Source organism: Anabrus simplex, chromosome 2 (assembly GCF_040414725.1).
Source record: "Anabrus simplex isolate iqAnaSimp1 chromosome 2, ASM4041472v1, whole genome shotgun sequence".
Classification (NCBI taxonomy): domain Eukaryota; kingdom Metazoa; phylum Arthropoda; class Insecta; order Orthoptera; family Tettigoniidae; genus Anabrus; species Anabrus simplex.
In genome coordinates, this window is record NC_090266.1 from 356,791,131 (window position 1) to 356,808,861 (window position 17,731).

The 17,731-nt window shown below is 39.3% G+C and overlaps 1 protein-coding gene across 1 annotated transcript in view; it reads left to right on the forward strand.

Moving 5' to 3' along the window:
* Positions 1-17,731, forward strand: part of Clk (circadian locomoter output cycles kaput protein Clock) — a 938,225-nt gene that overhangs the window by 228,929 nt on the left and 691,565 nt on the right. Inside the window, exon 4 of the mRNA XM_068225986.1 lies at positions 6,994-7,142. Coding sequence (XP_068082087.1) covers positions 6,994-7,142 — 149 coding nt within the window. The remainder of the gene's footprint in view (positions 1-6,993; positions 7,143-17,731) is intronic.

Genomic DNA, 17,731 nt, shown 5'->3' on the forward strand with positions numbered 1-17,731 from the left:
TTAGGTCTAATTTCATCTATTCCTGCTGCCTTATGACAATGGCGTTTATTTACTATCCTTTCCACTTCCTCAAGCATAATTTCACCAACATCATTTTCCTCCTCCCCATGAGCTTGGCTGTTCGGAACACCACTAGGATGATTTCATTTTACATTGAGGAGATGTTCAAAATATTCCCTCCACCTCTCCAGTGATTCCCTGGGATCTATTATGAGTTACCTGAAATACTCAAAACACTGTTCATTTCCTTTTTCCCTCCCTTCCTAAGATTCTTTATTACTGTCCAGAAAGGTTTCCCTGCAGCTTGACCTAGCCTTTCCAGGATATTACCAAAATCTTCCCATGACTTCTATTTGGATTCAACAACTATTTGTTTTGTTCTGTTTCTTTCATCTACGTATAAATCCCTGTCTGCCTCGGCCCTTGTTTGGAGCCATTTCTGATAAGCCTTCTTTTTACAAGCTCCTTTCACTTCATCATTCCACCAAGATGTTCACCTTTTCCCATCTTTACACACAGTTGTTCCTAGGCATTCCCTTGCTGTTTCTACTACAGCATCCCTGTATGCCAGCCATTCACTTTCTATATCCTGAACCTGCTTACTGTCTACTGTTCGAAACTTCTCACTAATCATATCCATGTACTTCTGTCTAATTTCCTCATCCTGGAGCTTTTCTACCCTTATTCGTTTGCAGACAGATTTCACTTTCTCTACCCTAGGCCTAGAGATACTTAGTTCACTACAGATCAGATAGTGGTCTCTATCATTGAAAAATCCGCAAAAAACACGTACATTCCTAACAGATTTCCTGAATTCAATGTCTGTTAAGATATAGTCTATTATGGATCTGGTACCCCTAGCCTCCCATGTGTTGCGGTGAATAGCCTTATGCTTGAAGAATGTATTCATAACAGCTAAACCCATACTAGCACAGAAGTCCAGCAAACGCTTCCCATTCCCATTAGCTTCCATATCTTCCCCACATTTACCAATCACCCTTTCGTATCCTTCAGTTCTATTCCGAACTCTCGCATTGAAATCGCCCATTAGCACTATCCTGTCCTTGCTGTTGACCCTGACCACGATGTCACTCAATGCTTCATAAAACTTGTCAATTTCATCCTCATCTGCACCCTCACATGGTGAATACACGGACACAGTTCTTGTCCTAATTCCTCCCACTGACAAATCTACCCACATCATTCGCTAATTTACGTGTCTAACAGAAACTATGTTGCGTGCAATGGTATTCCTGATAAAGAGCCCTACCCCAGACTCTGCCCTTCCCTTTCTAACACCCGTCAAGTACACTTTATAATCTCCTATCTCTTCCTCGTTATCTCCCCTTACCCGAATATCACTTACTCCTAGCACATCCAGATGCATCCTCTTTGCTGACTCAGCCAGTTCTACCTTCTTTCTTCCATAAGCCCCATTAATATTGATAGCTCCTCATCGAATTCCATTTCATTTGCCAAGTTGTTTCCAAGGAGTCCCTCGCCTGTCAAATGGGAGTGGGACTCCATTACTCCCATAGGTCCGAGGCTTGCTTAAAGTGTTCTGAGCTCGGTAAATTCATGACGCAGGATGCTGCTCTACTTGCACATAGTCCAAGTGAGGATCTTTCCTCTAACGGGTTATGGACCACCGGTGAATTGTATAGTCCTAGCCGCCTGAGCACAAGGAGGGCCACGACTCAGAATATGTCCGAGATGCCCACTCCCATTCCATAGCAACTGGTATCCCGACTCTCAGGACCACTTACTAGGCCACTCAGCCGTTGCCCATGGTTCACGAACTAGGACGTGACTACAGTAACCCACAAACATGAACCATTTGTTGCCCTACACACATCTAAACAATATGCTAGTTCTTCCCACACACGGTTAAGGATGTCTGGTGTAACAGAGTGAATAAGGTCTGTGATTCTGTTTTAAGCGATTAATGTCATTGATGCGTTCACTGTACATGTGTTGCTTCACATAAACCCACAAGTAAAACTCTAATGGTGTTAGGTCCGGGGATCGTGGTGGCAATGCCATGACAACACCCCTGCCGATCCACTGCTGGGAGAATGTTGCATCCAGAAACTCATGAACAATGTAGCCGTAATATGGAGGAGTGCCGTCCTGTTCAAAGATAACACCTTCTGGAAATTGTGGCACTGCATACAATTGCAACATGTCAAAGTAGCTGTTGGACCTCACAGTCTATTCCGCAAAGAAAAATGGGCCTACAACTTCATCATGCATCAGGGCACACCACATGTTCACCTGAGAGGTGTTACATTCGTGCTCAGCATAGGCACGAGGTTTTTTCAGCAGCCCATATTTGGATGTTATGGCGATGAACATGTCCACAGACATGGAATGTGGCTTCATGACTAAACATAGTCTTCGTCAGAAAGCGTTCATCATTGCCGATCTCATTGAGCATATCTGTAACAAACGCGAATCGTTTGGGTCTACCTGCCAGTTTGATAGTGTGCAACATCTGCAATTTGTAACTCAAAAAACAGAGAATTTTCTTTAAAACCTTATGGAGTGTAGTCTTCTCTAGCACCAATTTTTTTTTTGGGCTCCTTGAGTAGCTCTCCCTTATTGCCTCTACAGACTCGTTACTTACCGATGGCTCACCAGAACGGTGTTGGTCCAACAAACTCCCGGTATCCTTGAACGATATTCGCGTTGCCCTTTGGTCACAGATTCAAATTTAGCAAGCCACAGAACACACTGAACTTTCCTCTGTACCATCCACATCTTGACTGTTTTGGCTTGTTCCGCTACTGCTACACAGTGCGTGATGTTGTTGTCATCACCTCCGCGTGCACACCATTGCACTACAGAAACTCTTTGCGATACTGTCCAATGTAGCGAAAGAATTTAATGCTCAGTTTGCTTGGCAAATATTGCCGTTGTGTATTCTTGCTACATCAATACTGCATTTTGAGGTTTTCTATAGGCTCTATAAATACTTTTTGTTGCTTATCGTCTTCCTGAAAACTCAGCAGTTTTCCTGTCGCCACCTCTTCGCTCAGTAGGTTCATACCCATTTCCAAAAACTTTTGACAGAATGCTTGCACCCTATCCCTTGATAAGCACAGTATTTTTATAAACAGATGCTGGCAAACTGGTATTTGCGATCACTTTTCATGCCTGGCATGAAATATTTAGTACTTTCTGCAGGAATCACTATTTCCATGTCTTGATCTGTTACGTAGTGGGGTAAAAACTGTAACATGTCTTAATATGAAATTGTCCAGATTGGTATAAAATTTCTGGTAGCTCTCTTCACTGCATCAAAAAAATTCCACGGCTTTGTGTTGACATAAGTGTGATGGAGGAAACGATGCCATGGAATATCTGAAACAAATTGTATTAAATGTTTATTTGGCCATTGAATAAAAGTTCGACTTCTAGGTATTGAGCTAACGAATGCAACACACTTCTGTAAACCTTAGCTCATTCTCTTTTCCACATTTCGTTTCCATGTAGCCTTCCTGCTTCTCTTCTTTGTTTCTTTTCCCAGTTCATATTCTTTTACTTTCAGAGGATTCATATTTTGTAACTTTAGTTGCTCAGATACACTGCTGCGAGGTATTTCTACAGCTACTGCTTTGTTTACATAATGTTGAGGGAAATACAATGTCGGATGTTTTATCATCTCAGGTTGGCCGCTTGTTAAAAATTAAATTAACTTCTTATACTGAGAATTTTTACAATTAGTAATTAATAAATACTAATTTAAACAACCTGTGCTGCAAAGTGGATTAAACAAGTTCTGCAATTTTTTTATTGTAACCTACAGATTGTTATATGGCAAAACTTTTTTTGCACCAGTTGGTTTGACAAAATGTAATATGAAACAGTACAGCCAATGGACAAAACAAGATCTGCAAGAGGACCAATATTCTGAAGCCTCTTTTCAAGAGAATTAACCTGACTTTGCAACAAAGATTTTACACTGGAGTATGTTGCTGTGAGTGAAGAATGAATTCACGTGCCTATCTCATTTTCTAGAAAAATGGACAAAACTTTTTTGCAACTAGGCTGCACATATGTTAATTGTAAAATCATCATCATTACATATTGATTCTGTTTGGGTTGGTGGTTTCACCATGATTTGGATTGGTTGTTTCACCCCTACTTAATTATTTCTTGTGCTTAACCTCACTGACTTGTCTAGGTGTTTTCTGTTTTTGCTCTCAAGCTTGTTGTTTGATAGGCTAGTTTGACTCACCTTCATCAGGGCAGTTGAGGAGTTAATGCTTTGATTACAAAAAAGTCACAAATGTCGGTGAGATTCACAGTGATCATACAAGCTTTCAGTCAGTAAACTTGTGAAAAAAAGATGTGGTATATAATAGTGTAATACATTAGCAGTAGTGATGGGTTTCAAATCCTCAAGCATGTAACATTAACTGCTCGGTGAGTAGTAGTGTCAGTTGGGATTGTGCAATGAAGAATGCACACTTCCTGACTCAGAAAGTGAGTGGACAGGAAGATCACCACCAAATTTAGTGTACTTTGCCCTATGCAGTGATCTTCCATAATGATATATTTTTTGTCTTACTCTCTGATTTATACTGTATTTATCCAATACATTCTTTGCCAGTAAACCTACATAGTTAAATTACGTTTGTAAAGTGAAAAGCAGCAAGCATTATGGGTAATTTGTAGTGTGCTGTATACCGTTATTTAAACTTGTTCTAAAAGCACAGAAGTGCACCCTTTTTTCTATCAAAATATAGATAAACCTCAATATGTCAACCAGCCTAGAAATATCATTAATAGTGTGTCGTTAGTGTACTCTTTGACTTGGAAATTTTAATATGATAGAGTTTGAGGGATGTTCCACAATTTAATATATCTTACAATGTGTTGAATGGTGGAACATTCCTCAAACTCTTATCATATTAGTTATACGTCGACACAGAAATGAAAATCATAACCTACTATCATAACCTACGATTGGAAATTTTAAGTCGTTCGCTTTTTATGGTGGGAAATGAACTACTGTTGTGACTATTACTCGCTTATTTAAAAATATAAGACTGAATGAAAATGAAATAATATTAAAATATTTATGAAATAAAATGTTCAATCATCGGAGTATTTACTCACACTTAGTACTTACCTGATTACTTACACATACAATATTGTTGATGGGCGCCAGCTACAAATAGATGTAACGATAATAGAATGAGAGTCTTGAATTTCTCTAGGGTGTGAGGTAATAAGCTTACTTTGACAGCATAACATATAGGTTCTGGGAATAGGAGATTGGCGTTCGGTTTACCCATTAAAATCTGAGGTTATCTGATCTACTTATTGAAATGAAACTATCTATTATATTTGATGCTAAACAAAATATATTCTTTAAATGCTGATTTTAATGAGTGAGATTTACTGCAATAATTCAAAAGATAATATAAAACTCTTGACATTACAACTGAAGGAAACTGTAGGCATTAAATTTGAAATCCTCTTGACCGGACATTTAAAAGTTGTACAAGAAATTTATCCCTCACTGGTTCACTTAATTGTACCTTGAACACATTGAGTGTTACTATGACGTATTCCTCTGAATTGGTATCAGCTGTAGGTTTCTCAAGCCTAATTTGGTGATGTATCCTTTTAATTTCACAAACGAGATATAGTATGGCTTGAAATAATATTTACACTTCACAATTAACTTTACAAGTAATTCACTGATAATTGTTAGTCTGCATTACGACGACTCAGTATTATTGGCTGTCACCAAATAGATGCACGAAACACACTCCGAACATATAATCCATTTGGTCACTGACGATTATGTATCCATATCACTGTTTCCCATTCCTCTCCTTCCAATTGACTCCAGTTGACTTCATGGCAAGTCTCTCCATTCATCTCCTTCGAACCAACCTTTCCAACCGACTGAACTATCCAACTGACTGCCGCTATAGGATACAGCCCATATATATAGACGTAAGTTGTCACATGGTATAACAGCCACGACAGAGCTAAAAACAGATATGATGTCACTCCCATCCAGCTACAAATGTTACATATTGTGTTGAAATAGCCTAAGGCACACTAGGAGTTGCCTAAATATGATCTTATTGCTAAATGCATACAATTGGAAGAGTCAATTCTCATGATTGTTCTGTATTGAAACTGACTAGAAGCAAATTATCACAAAAATAATTTATGCTATTATCACCACCTATTCAATGCAAGATTTGCTTAAATGCATACAATGACAAAGCAATGACTTGACAGTTACTGTAGCAGTATTACACCATATTTTGCAATGTCAAAAGGTTTCACAAAACATATCCATATCTGATATTAGGCAGTTAGTCTCATTCTAGATGATTTTAATGCTAACACACACACATATATACACAAAAAATTAAATACAATAAAGCAAGCGATAATTAATTAATACTTAGCAAAATCAGATTATTGAATTGAATCAAACCATAATAATAATAATAATAATAATAATAATAATAATAATAATAATAATAATAATAATAATAATAATAATCGTATGGCCTCAGCTACCGTTATGCAGACATTTCGATTTGACGCCATCTGGCTGTCTGCTCGTCAATTTCGACGTTCCGGTGTACTCTGTCTGCCATCTAGCGGAACTAGAGTAAACTGGATCTCTCTTGGGCGTCTATGGCTGAGATTGAATTAATTTTGTCGGGTAAATACCAAATGTATCACCAGAGATCTTTTACATGCCGACATCGTACGACATGGAGTGTCGAATGGACTTTTTTCTGCCCTTCAAAAATCCGACTACCTCTGCCGGGTTTGATCCCGCTATCTTGGGATCCGGAGGCCGACACACTACCACGGATCCACAGAGGCAGCTATAATAATAATAATAATAATAATAATAATAATAGAAAAAATATAGTAATAATAATACAGATGAATGCTTGTAACGGGATTGCTGGTGATGTATTGTAAAACATGTTCTTTTCTTTGCAGGAAGTCTCGAAACTTAAGTGAAAAGAAACGCAGGGACCAGTTCAACATGCTCATAAATGAATTAAGCTCAATGGTGTCTACCAATAGCCGTAAAATGGATAAATCCACTGTATTAAAATCTACTATTTCCTTCCTCAAGAACCACAATGGTAAGTAATAGAGCTAGAAAAATGTGAAAATGGAATATTTCAAATTACTGACCAGTCAAGATGGATTTTATTTATAACCTTTATAGTTAGGTACTCTGTATATAGAATGTATTTCTCCAAAAATTGGTTATACTCTTCTTTAACTCTGTGAAATAGTTCCAAAGCTGAAGGCATGTGTGAAAATTGAGTGAAGCAGTCTTGGTTCTAATCTCAGTTGGTGCATATGAGATTTGTGAAATGGAAAATCACATCCCTATGGTTGGGATTCCTTGTAAATCTGAAAATCCCATGGCTTATGGCAAAATTAATAGTCATGCACACTTAAAGCTAAATCAAAATATGTGAGCAGTATTCTGCAATAGAAGGACTCTCAGGAAAGTTCTAACAATAAGACTGGCAATTTGATGGGAAATTATTTATTTTATTGATGTTTGTGGAAGGAAGAATGTAAAATTGATATAGGTAGTAAACAACAATGTATTACATGTTGGGAATCTAATGAAATGAAATGAAATGTCATATGGCTTTTAGTGCCGGGATATCCTAGGACGGGTTCGGCTTGCCAAGTGCAAGTCTTTCTATTTGACTCCCGTAGGTGACCTGCATGTCATGATGAGTATGAAATGATGATGAAGACAACACATACACCCAGCCCCCGTGCCATTGGAATTAACCAATTAAGGTTAAAATCCCTGACCCGGCCGGGAATCGAACCCGGGACCCTATGAACCGAAGGCCAGTACGCTGACTGTTCAGCCAACGAGTCGGATTGGGGATCTAATGATAATTGGATGTGGGTAGAGAGAAGGTGGATAGATAGAAGATTGTGACTTATTTTTGAGAAATCAGATCAAAAATTGGATGTATGGCTTTTCAGGCGTTTGCTCTATTAACCAGCATTTCGTCTTAGGTCTGACACTAGACTCGTCAGAGTGGGATGTGTCAGACCCTACCCACTGATGCTGGGGTGTATACAGGTGAACTTATCAGAAGCCTCTTATGTGGCACAGTCTGATAACTGCATACGGGAGATAAAACTCCACAATGGAATTAATGCCCGCCTAGCAATTCCAAATGGTAATACTAAATTCCCATGAAGGGAATTAGATATTTTTCCACCAATAGAGCATATCAAAAATCAGATCAAAAATTGGATGTATGGCTTTTCAGGCGTTTGCTCTATTAACCAGCATTTCGTCTTAGGTCTGACACTAGACTCGTCAGAGTGGGATGTGTCAGACCCTATCCACTGATGCTGCGGTGTATACAGGTGAACTTATCAGAAGCCTCTTATGTGGCACAGTCTGATAACTGCATACGGGAGATAAAACTCCACAATGGAATTAATGCCCGCCTAGCAATTCCAAATGGTAATACTAAATTCCCATGAAGGGAATTAGATATTTTTCCACCAATAGAGCATATCAAAAATCAGATCAAAAATTGGATGTATGGCTTTTCAGGCGTTTGCTCTATTAACCAGCATTTCGTCTTAGGTCTGACACTAAACTCGTCAAAGTGGGATGTGTCAGACCCTACCCACTGATGCTGGGGTGTATACAGGTGAACTTATCAGAAGCCTCTTATGTGGCACAGTCTGATAACTGCATACGGGAGATAAAACTCCACAATGGAATTAATGCCCGCCTAGCAATTCCAAATGGTAATACTAAATTCCCATGAAGGGAATTAGATATTTTTCCACCAATAGAGCATATCAAAAATCAGATCAAAAATTGGATGTATGGCTTTTCAGGCGTTTGCTCTATTAACCAGCATTTCGTCTTAGGTCTGACACTAGACTCGTCAGAGTGGGATGTGTCAGACCCTACCCACTGATGCTGGGGTGTATACAGGTGAACTTATCAGAAGCCTCTTATGTGGCACAGTCTGATAACTGCATACGGGAGATAAAACTCCACAATGGAATTAATGCCCGCCTAGCAATTCCAAATGGTAATACTAAATTCCCATGAAGGGAATTAGATATTTTTCCACCAATAGAGCATATCAAAAATCAGATCAAAAATTGGATGTATGGCTTTTCAGGCGTTTGCTCTATTAACCAGCATTTCGTCTTAGGTCTGACACTAGACTCGTCAGAGTGGGATGTGTCAGACCCTATCCACTGATGCTGGGGTGTATACAGGTGAACTTATCAGAAGCCTCTTATGTGGCACAGTCTGATAACTGCATACGGGAGATAAAACTCCACAATGGAATTAATGCCCGCCTAGCAATTCCAAATGGTAATACTAAATTCCCATGAAGGGAATTAGATATTTTTCCACCAATAGAGCATATCAAAAATCAGATCAAAAATTGGATGTATGGCTTTTCAGGCGTTTGCTCTATTAACCAGCATTTCGTCTTAGGTCTGACACTAGACTCGTCAGAGTGGGATGTGTCAGACCCTACCCACTGATGCTGGGGTGTATACAGGTGAACTTATCAGAAGCCTCTTATGTGGCACAGTCTGATAACTGCATACGGGAGATAAAACTCCACAATGGAATTAATGCCCGCCTAGCAATTCCAAATGGTAATACTAAATTCCCATGAAGGGAATTAGATATTTTTCCACCAATAGAGCATATCAAAAATCAGATCAAAAATTGGATGTATGGCTTTTCAGGCGTTTGCTCTATTAACCAGCATTTCGTCTTAGGTCTGACACTAGACTCGTCAGAGTGGGATGTGTCAGACCCTACCCACTGATGCTGGGGTGTATACAGGTGAACTTATCAGAAGCCTCTTATGTGGCACAGTCTGATAACTGCATACGGGAGATAAAACTCCACAATGGAATTAATGCCCGCCTAGCAATTCCAAATGGTAATACAGTGGGTAGGGTCTGACACATCCCACTCTGACGAGTCTAGTGTCAGACCTAAGACGAAATGCTGGTTAATAGAGCAAACGCCTGAAAGGCCATACATCCAATTTTTGATCTGATTTTTGATATGCTCTATTGGTGGAAAAATATCTAATTCCCTTCATGGGAATTTAGTATTACCATTAGTATTATTTTTGAGAGGTGACGAAGGGGAAAGCTACAGTGCATGGGAGGTTTGTTTGTCAAAATAACCATCGAGCAAGTTGGCCGTGTGGTTAGGGGCGCGCAGCTGTGAGCTTGCATCCGGGATATAGTGGGTTGGAACCCCCCCCCCCCCCTGATGCAACCCTGAAGATGGTTTTTTATTTCCCATTTTCACACCAGGCAAGTGCTGGGGTTGTACCTTAATTAAGGCCAATTCCTCACCACTCATAGTCCTTTCCTATGTCATCATCACCATAAGACCTATCTATCTCAGTGCGACATAGAAAAAAAAATTGTCAAAATAACCAAACATCCAGTGTCAGTTTAGTACATAATGGACACTAGGACACCTGCCATTTCAATTTACCTACAATGCCCAAATTGGTTCATTTGGACCCTTGTTATGTGGAGGTTGAATTTTGTAATAATATAAGCCTATTTCATAAATATGGTGTAATACATTTATTTCAGTAATACTGTGAAATAAATACTCACCCACATTTACAACAGTGCAATAATTATAATTTAACAATAGAAACACTGTCTGTCAATCAATCAGTCAATCAATCAATCAATCAATCAGTCAATACTGATCTGCATTTAGGGCAGTCGCCCAGGTGGCAGATTCCCTATCTGTTGCTTTCCTAGCCTTTTCCTAAATGATTTCAAAGAAATTGGAAATTTATTGAACATCTCCCTTGGTAAGTTATTCCAGTCCCTAATTCCCCTTCCTATAAATTAATATTTGCCCCAGTTTGTCCTCTTGAATTCCAACTTTATCTTCATATTGTGATCTTTCCTACTTTTATAAACTCCATTCAAACTTATTCGTCTACTGATGTCATTCCACGCCATCTCTCCGCTGACAGCTCGGAACATACCACTGAGTCGAGTAGCTCTTCTTCTTTCTCTCAATTCTTCCCAACCCAAACATAGCAACATTTTTGTAACGCTACTCTTTTGTTGGAAATCACCCAGAACAAATCGAGCTGCTTTTCTTTGGATTTTTTTCCAGTTCTTGAATCAGGTAATCCTGGTGAGGGTCCCATACACTGGAACCATACTCTAGTTGGGGTCTTACCAGAGACATATGCCCTCTCCTTTACATCCTTACTACAACCCCTAAACACCCTCATAACCATGTGCAGAGATCTGTACCCTTTATTTACAAACCCATTTATGTGATTACCCCAATGAAGATCTTTTCTTATATTAACACCTAGATACTTACAATGATCCCCAAAAGGAACTTTCACCCCATCAATGCAGTAATTAAAACTGAGAGGACTTTTCCTATTTGTGAAACTCACAACCTGACTTTTAACCCCGTTTATCAACATACCATTGCCTGCTGTCCATCTCACAACATTTTCGAGGTCACGTTGCAGTTGTTCACAATCTTGTAACTTATTTATCACTCTATAGAGAATAACATCATCCGCAAAAAGCCTTACCTCCGATTCCACTCCTTTACTAATATCATTTATATATATAAGAAAACATAAAGGTCCAATAACACTGCCTTGATGCCTTTGCTGGCGGGACCTAGTGTTTACAGTGCACTATGTCTTCTGATATGGGCTAGAGCAATCTTATTACTTTCACTGATCTGTCTCAGCTTTATCCTTGGCTTTGACAAAATGAAAGTGACTGAGGTATGAGTGATGCTATTAATGCCATTCCTTCTGCAGCCAGTCCCTGCTATGAATGGTGTGAAAATATTGCTCATAGGGTCGGTTGGTGCATGCATTTCAGTGGGCTTGGCAGACTAATATGTAATAGCAACTTCTGGCCCGATGAGGAAAGCAACGGGAAACTACCTCACTCCTCATGTCCCTAGTATGCCTCTTCAGTGATGCCTAGGCCATCTATGACAGCTGATGGCAGAGCTGTTGAGGATCCAACCAGCCTTCGGGCTGAGGACTAAACGTACATACACAATACTGCCTTGAGGAATTCCCCTCTTAATTATTACAGGGTCAGATAAAGCTTCACCTACTCTAATTCTCTGAGATCTGTTTTCTAGAAATATAGCAGCCCATTCAGTCACTCTTTTGTCTAGTCCAATTGCACTCATTTTTGCCAGTAGTCTCCCATGATCCACCCTATCAAATGCTTTAGACAGGTCAATTGCGATACAGTCCATTTGACCTCCAGAATCCAAGATATCTGCTATATCTTGCTGGAATCCTACAAGTTGAGCTTCAGTGGAATAACCTTTCCTAAAACCGAATTGCCCTCTATCAAACCAGTTATTAATTTCACAAACATGTCTAATATAATCAGAAAGAATGCCTTCCCAAAGCTTACATACAATGCATGTCAAACTTACTGGTCTGTAATTTTCAGCTTTATGTCTATCACCCTTTCCTTTATACACAGGGGCTACTATAGCAACTCTCCATTTATCTGGTATAGCTCCTCCGACCAAACAATAATCAATTAAGTACTTCAGATATGGTACTATATCCCAACCCATTGTCTTTAGTATATCCCCAGAAATCTGATCAATTCCAGCTGCTTTTCTAGTTTTCAACTTTTGTATCTTATTGTAAATGTCATTGTTATCATATGTAAATTTTATTACTTCTTTGGCCTTAGTCTCCTCCTCTATCTGGACATTATCCTTGTAACCAAGAATCTTTACATACTGCTGACTGAATACTTCTGCCCTTTGAAGATCCTCACATACACACTCCCCTTGTTCATTAATTATTCCTGTAATGTCCTTCTTGGAACCTGTTTCTGCCTTAAAATACCTATACATACCCTTCCATTTCTTACTAAAATTCGTATGACTGCCAATTATGCTTGCCATCATGTTATCCTTAGCTGCCTTCTTTGCTAGATTCAATTTTCTTGTAAGTTTCTTCAATTTCTCCTTACTTCCACAGCCATTTCTATCTATTACTTTCCAGTCTGCACCTCCTTGTTAGTCTCTTTATTTCTCTATTTTAATAAGGTGGGTCTTTACCATTCCTTACCACCCTTAATGGTACAAACCTGTTTTCGCATTTCTCAACAATTTCTTTAAACCCCTTCCAGAGTCTGTTTACATTTTTATTTACCGTTTTCCACCGATCATAGTCACTTTTTAGAAACTGCCTCATGCCTGCTTTATCAGCCATATGGTACTGCCTAACAGTCCTACTTTTAAGACCTTCCTTTCTATCACATTTATTTTTAACTACCACAAAAACAGCTTCATGATCACTAATACCATCTATTACTTCAGTTTCCCTATAGAGCTCATCTGGTTTTATCAGCACGACATCCAGGATATTTTTCCCTCTGGTTGGTTCCATCATTTTCTGAATCAGCTGTCCTTCCCATATTAACTTATTTGCCATTTGTTGGTCATGCTTCCTGTCGTTCGCATTTCCTTCCCAATTTACATCTGGCAAATCCAGATCTCCCGCTACAATCACATTTCTTTCCTTGTCGTTTCCCACATAGCTGACTATCCTATCAAATAATTCCGAATCCACATCAGTGCTACCCTTTCCCGATCTGTACACTCCAAATATATCAAGTTGCCTATTATCTTTAGAAATGAGCCTTACACCTACAATTTCATGTGTCTCATCTTTAACTTTTTCGTAGCTTACAAATTCTTCTTTCACCAGAATGAACACTCCCCCTCCCACCATTCCTATCCTATCTCTACGATACTCCAGTGCCGTGAGAAAATTTCTGCATCCATTATATCATTTCTCAGCCATGTTTCAACTCCTATTACAATATCTGGTAAATATATATCTATTAAATTACTTAATTCTATTCCTTTCCTTACAATACTTCTACAGTTCAACACTAACAATTTTATGTCATCCCTACTGGATTTCCAGTTCCCTGTTCCCTTATCACCGCTCCCTGGGCCATCCCGTATCCCTGAATGTACCTCCCTATTACCCTTCCAAACAAATTTCCTAACTTATACGTACCACTGCAGTTTAAATGAAGGCCATCTGAACGCAGATCGCTATCTCCTACCCACCCATTAGGATCTAGAAATTTCACTCCCAGTTTCCCACATACTCACTCCATAGTCTCATTTAAATCCCCAATCACCCTCCAGTCAGTATCCCTTCTGCACAGTATTCCACTAATAACAATCTCCGCTTTCTTAAACTTCACCCGTGCTGCATTTACCAGATCCCACACATCTCCAACTATGTTGGTACTTATATCAGCTTGCCTTACGTTGTTGGTACCAACGTGAAACACTACTACCTTCTCTTTCCCCTCCTCCCTCTCTTCTACTTTCCTCAACATCTGCCTCAACCTAATTCCTGGATAACACTCTACCCTGGTACCGTTTCCTCCACACACTTTCTCCACGTGTCTAACGATGTAATCTCCCATGACCAGAGCCTCAACCCTACCCACATCGTTTGATCCCCTCCCCTCCTGGTCAGCCCTATCTTTCCTGATAGCTGCAGAAGCTACTTCCTCCTCCCTTTTATCCTTCCCATGACCCTGTTCCACCTGTCTTTTCCTATCCTCTACTCTACATTTTCCTTTCCTACCTTTTCCCTTCCTCCTACTTCCACACATCTCAGCAACAGTGCCCTGTCCCTCATCTTCCCTCTGTTGTTCTACCTGGAGTGACTCGTACTGATTTCGCACAGACACCTGTCCTGAATTCTAATCCTGAATAGAGCCCTTAGCCTGCAATCTCCTTCCCCTTAGAACATTAGACCACCTGTCTTCTACAACTCCTTCCTTTCCTTCCCCTCCCTCGTGTACACCTACTGTAACCTGTACATTGTTTGAGGGAGTCCTTTCTTCCTTCCTGTCTTCTGTGAGAATCCTAATTATCTCCCTCAAACTTTCCAACTCCTCCCTCATACCCCTCAATGCATCGCCACACCCACAGTAAGTACACTCGCGCTCCTTAGCCATCTTTACGGGGGGGGAATGAAATTAAAAATAAAATAACTTATTTGCAAAAAATTAATGAACGGAGGGATATGTTGTCTGGGATAGTACACAACAATAAGGTAATTAATAGGCCTATACGACTACACTACAATACTACTTAGTCGTGCTCTATTTTTTTATCCTACAACCCCTGACAGGATAAAAACTGCTGTTAATTACTGAAATCGAAAGTAATAGCCTACACAAGAACTACACAATTCCAAACTGCAATTAAGCCTATTCTAATTACAACAACAGTATTTTAGTAAGAGTTTCTACGGATACCTCTAGTACACCAGTACTACACAAATATTTTACAATAATAAAATAATCACACTAAATTCTAATAGGATATTACTCGTATACTGCTGTACAGTACACTACAGTAATTTTAAACTACTTTCAGACGTATCCTAATTACGATACCGGTACCGTACCGTATGTCACTAAACTAAGCACAACAGAAATGAAATTTGCAAGAACTACTGTACTCAAAGATTACCAACGAAGCTAAATGCTTAGACAAATTATTATTAGTATTAAGGTCTAATAGATACGCACGAAAAATAACACACGAATATAGCAGGCAAGATACGGCACTATCTAAATGTACTGTATCTATACAATGTATCTACACTACACTGCGTTTGGTTAAATGCTTAAGTATCGAAAGGATTGCCGTACACGAAGAAAAACACGAATATAACTGGCAACATACTATCTAATATAGTATACCGTATCTTCACTACAATTCTACAATTCTACTGAAATGTGGTTGTGTGATTATTACAGCTGGTGGATTACTATTATTTTCCCTACTCCACGGGACGGAGAATAAAAGTGTCCTTAATTAGGCCTACTGAAAAATACGAGGTCGTCTACAGTAATTTCTCAAATATTTCTATCAAAACTACTATTACTACTCCATGGACTTGAACTGCAATTACTGGGATATATGAACTTTATTATTATTATTAGCTGTTAGGTCTGTTAGGTCATCAGCCCAGAGGCTGGTTAGATCCTCAAATAGCACCACCAAAGGTTATGCGGTTATAAAGAAACCCCTAAAACCAATGGCAGCACCAAAATGAGGCGTACTAGGCAAGATGTGGAGTGAGGTAGTTTGCCAATGCTTTCCTCACTGGGTTAGAAAGTGCTATTGCAGCACGACCGACCCTATGAGCAGCACCTTTCATAACACTCAGATGCACTAGTCATGGTCTGAATGCCATTATTCAGCACTACCCATACCCCAGCAACTTCCATATTGTCACAGCCTTGGATGTTAACTGGGACTTCGATGGAAGCTACACTTTACTCTGGCCTGTGCCAAGAGATGGATGCAAAAGTACTGTATCCATCAAGAAACGACAGCAGGCAGAATAAATGCAGTAAAAAGAAAAGTGATTTTTTACAAGAAACATTTCTACTTTTTACAAAGGTAATATGTGCTATTTTGAACACACTGTTGTTTTCTAGGCTCATGGTCCTCTCTTACACCTAACTACACTTCTTTAACGGTGTACATCTGAGAAAAATATTCGTAACATTATCTTACTAACTGCTCGTAGAAATAATATGGCCGGGCTGAGTGGCTCAAACGGTTGAGACGCTGGCCTTCTGACCCCAACTTGGCAGGTTCGATCCTGGCTCAGTCCGGTGGTATTTGAAGGTTCTCAAATACGTCAGCCTCATGTCGGTAGATTTACTGGCACGTAAAGAACTCCTGTGGGATAAAATTCGGGCACCTCGGCTTCTCTGAAAACCGTAAAAGAGTAGTTAGTGGGACGTAAAGCAAATGACATTATTAACATTATTAGAAATAACATGAAACAAAATAACATAAGCACAATAAATATTTTTAGCCTTATCTTAGAGATTACCATTACAAACTAGAAGTAACATGGCACGAAGCAACGTAACATAAGCACAATAAATATTCTTAATCGTATCTTAAAATTATCGTTACAAAAGTAAAAGTAACGTGACACAAAATAACATAAGCACAGTAAACGTATATTCATGTACACTCCACAAGATTCATTCAACCTGGCGACGCACATCGAGGAAATGCTCACAACAAGACGACTTGAAGGAATTTAAGTTTTTTATGCATCTAATGTAATGGGGTAGAGAGTTCCATATTCTAGGTCCATTCACAACAAAGACTTGCTGACCTGCTGAGAGGGATAGCAGTTGTGCTGCCAAAGTGTGTGTTATGCTGGTGGAAAGATGATAGAAAATTCAGTTGTGAAGATAAGTAGTATGGGATATTCTCATTTAATACTCGAAAGATTAATACTCCCACGTGGAGGTTTCTATATTGTTCAAATTTTAGAAGGGAAAGTTAGCGATAGTAAGGGGAAACATGAACATCATGGTGTAAGGAGAAGATAAATCTTGTACAAGAGTTCATAGCACGTTGAAATCTGTTTAGTTGTTCTCTTGTGGCATCAATTAGTACTACGTCACAGTAGGAAAATGTAGGGAGGGTAAGAGTATTAAATAAGCCTAATTCTCATGTTTAGTGGCAGCATATTTTGATGATATTTTAGTGGATGAAGGGAGGCGTACACTTTTCTACAGACATAGGTAATGTGCTCTCCACAGTTAACCTCTCAGCGTG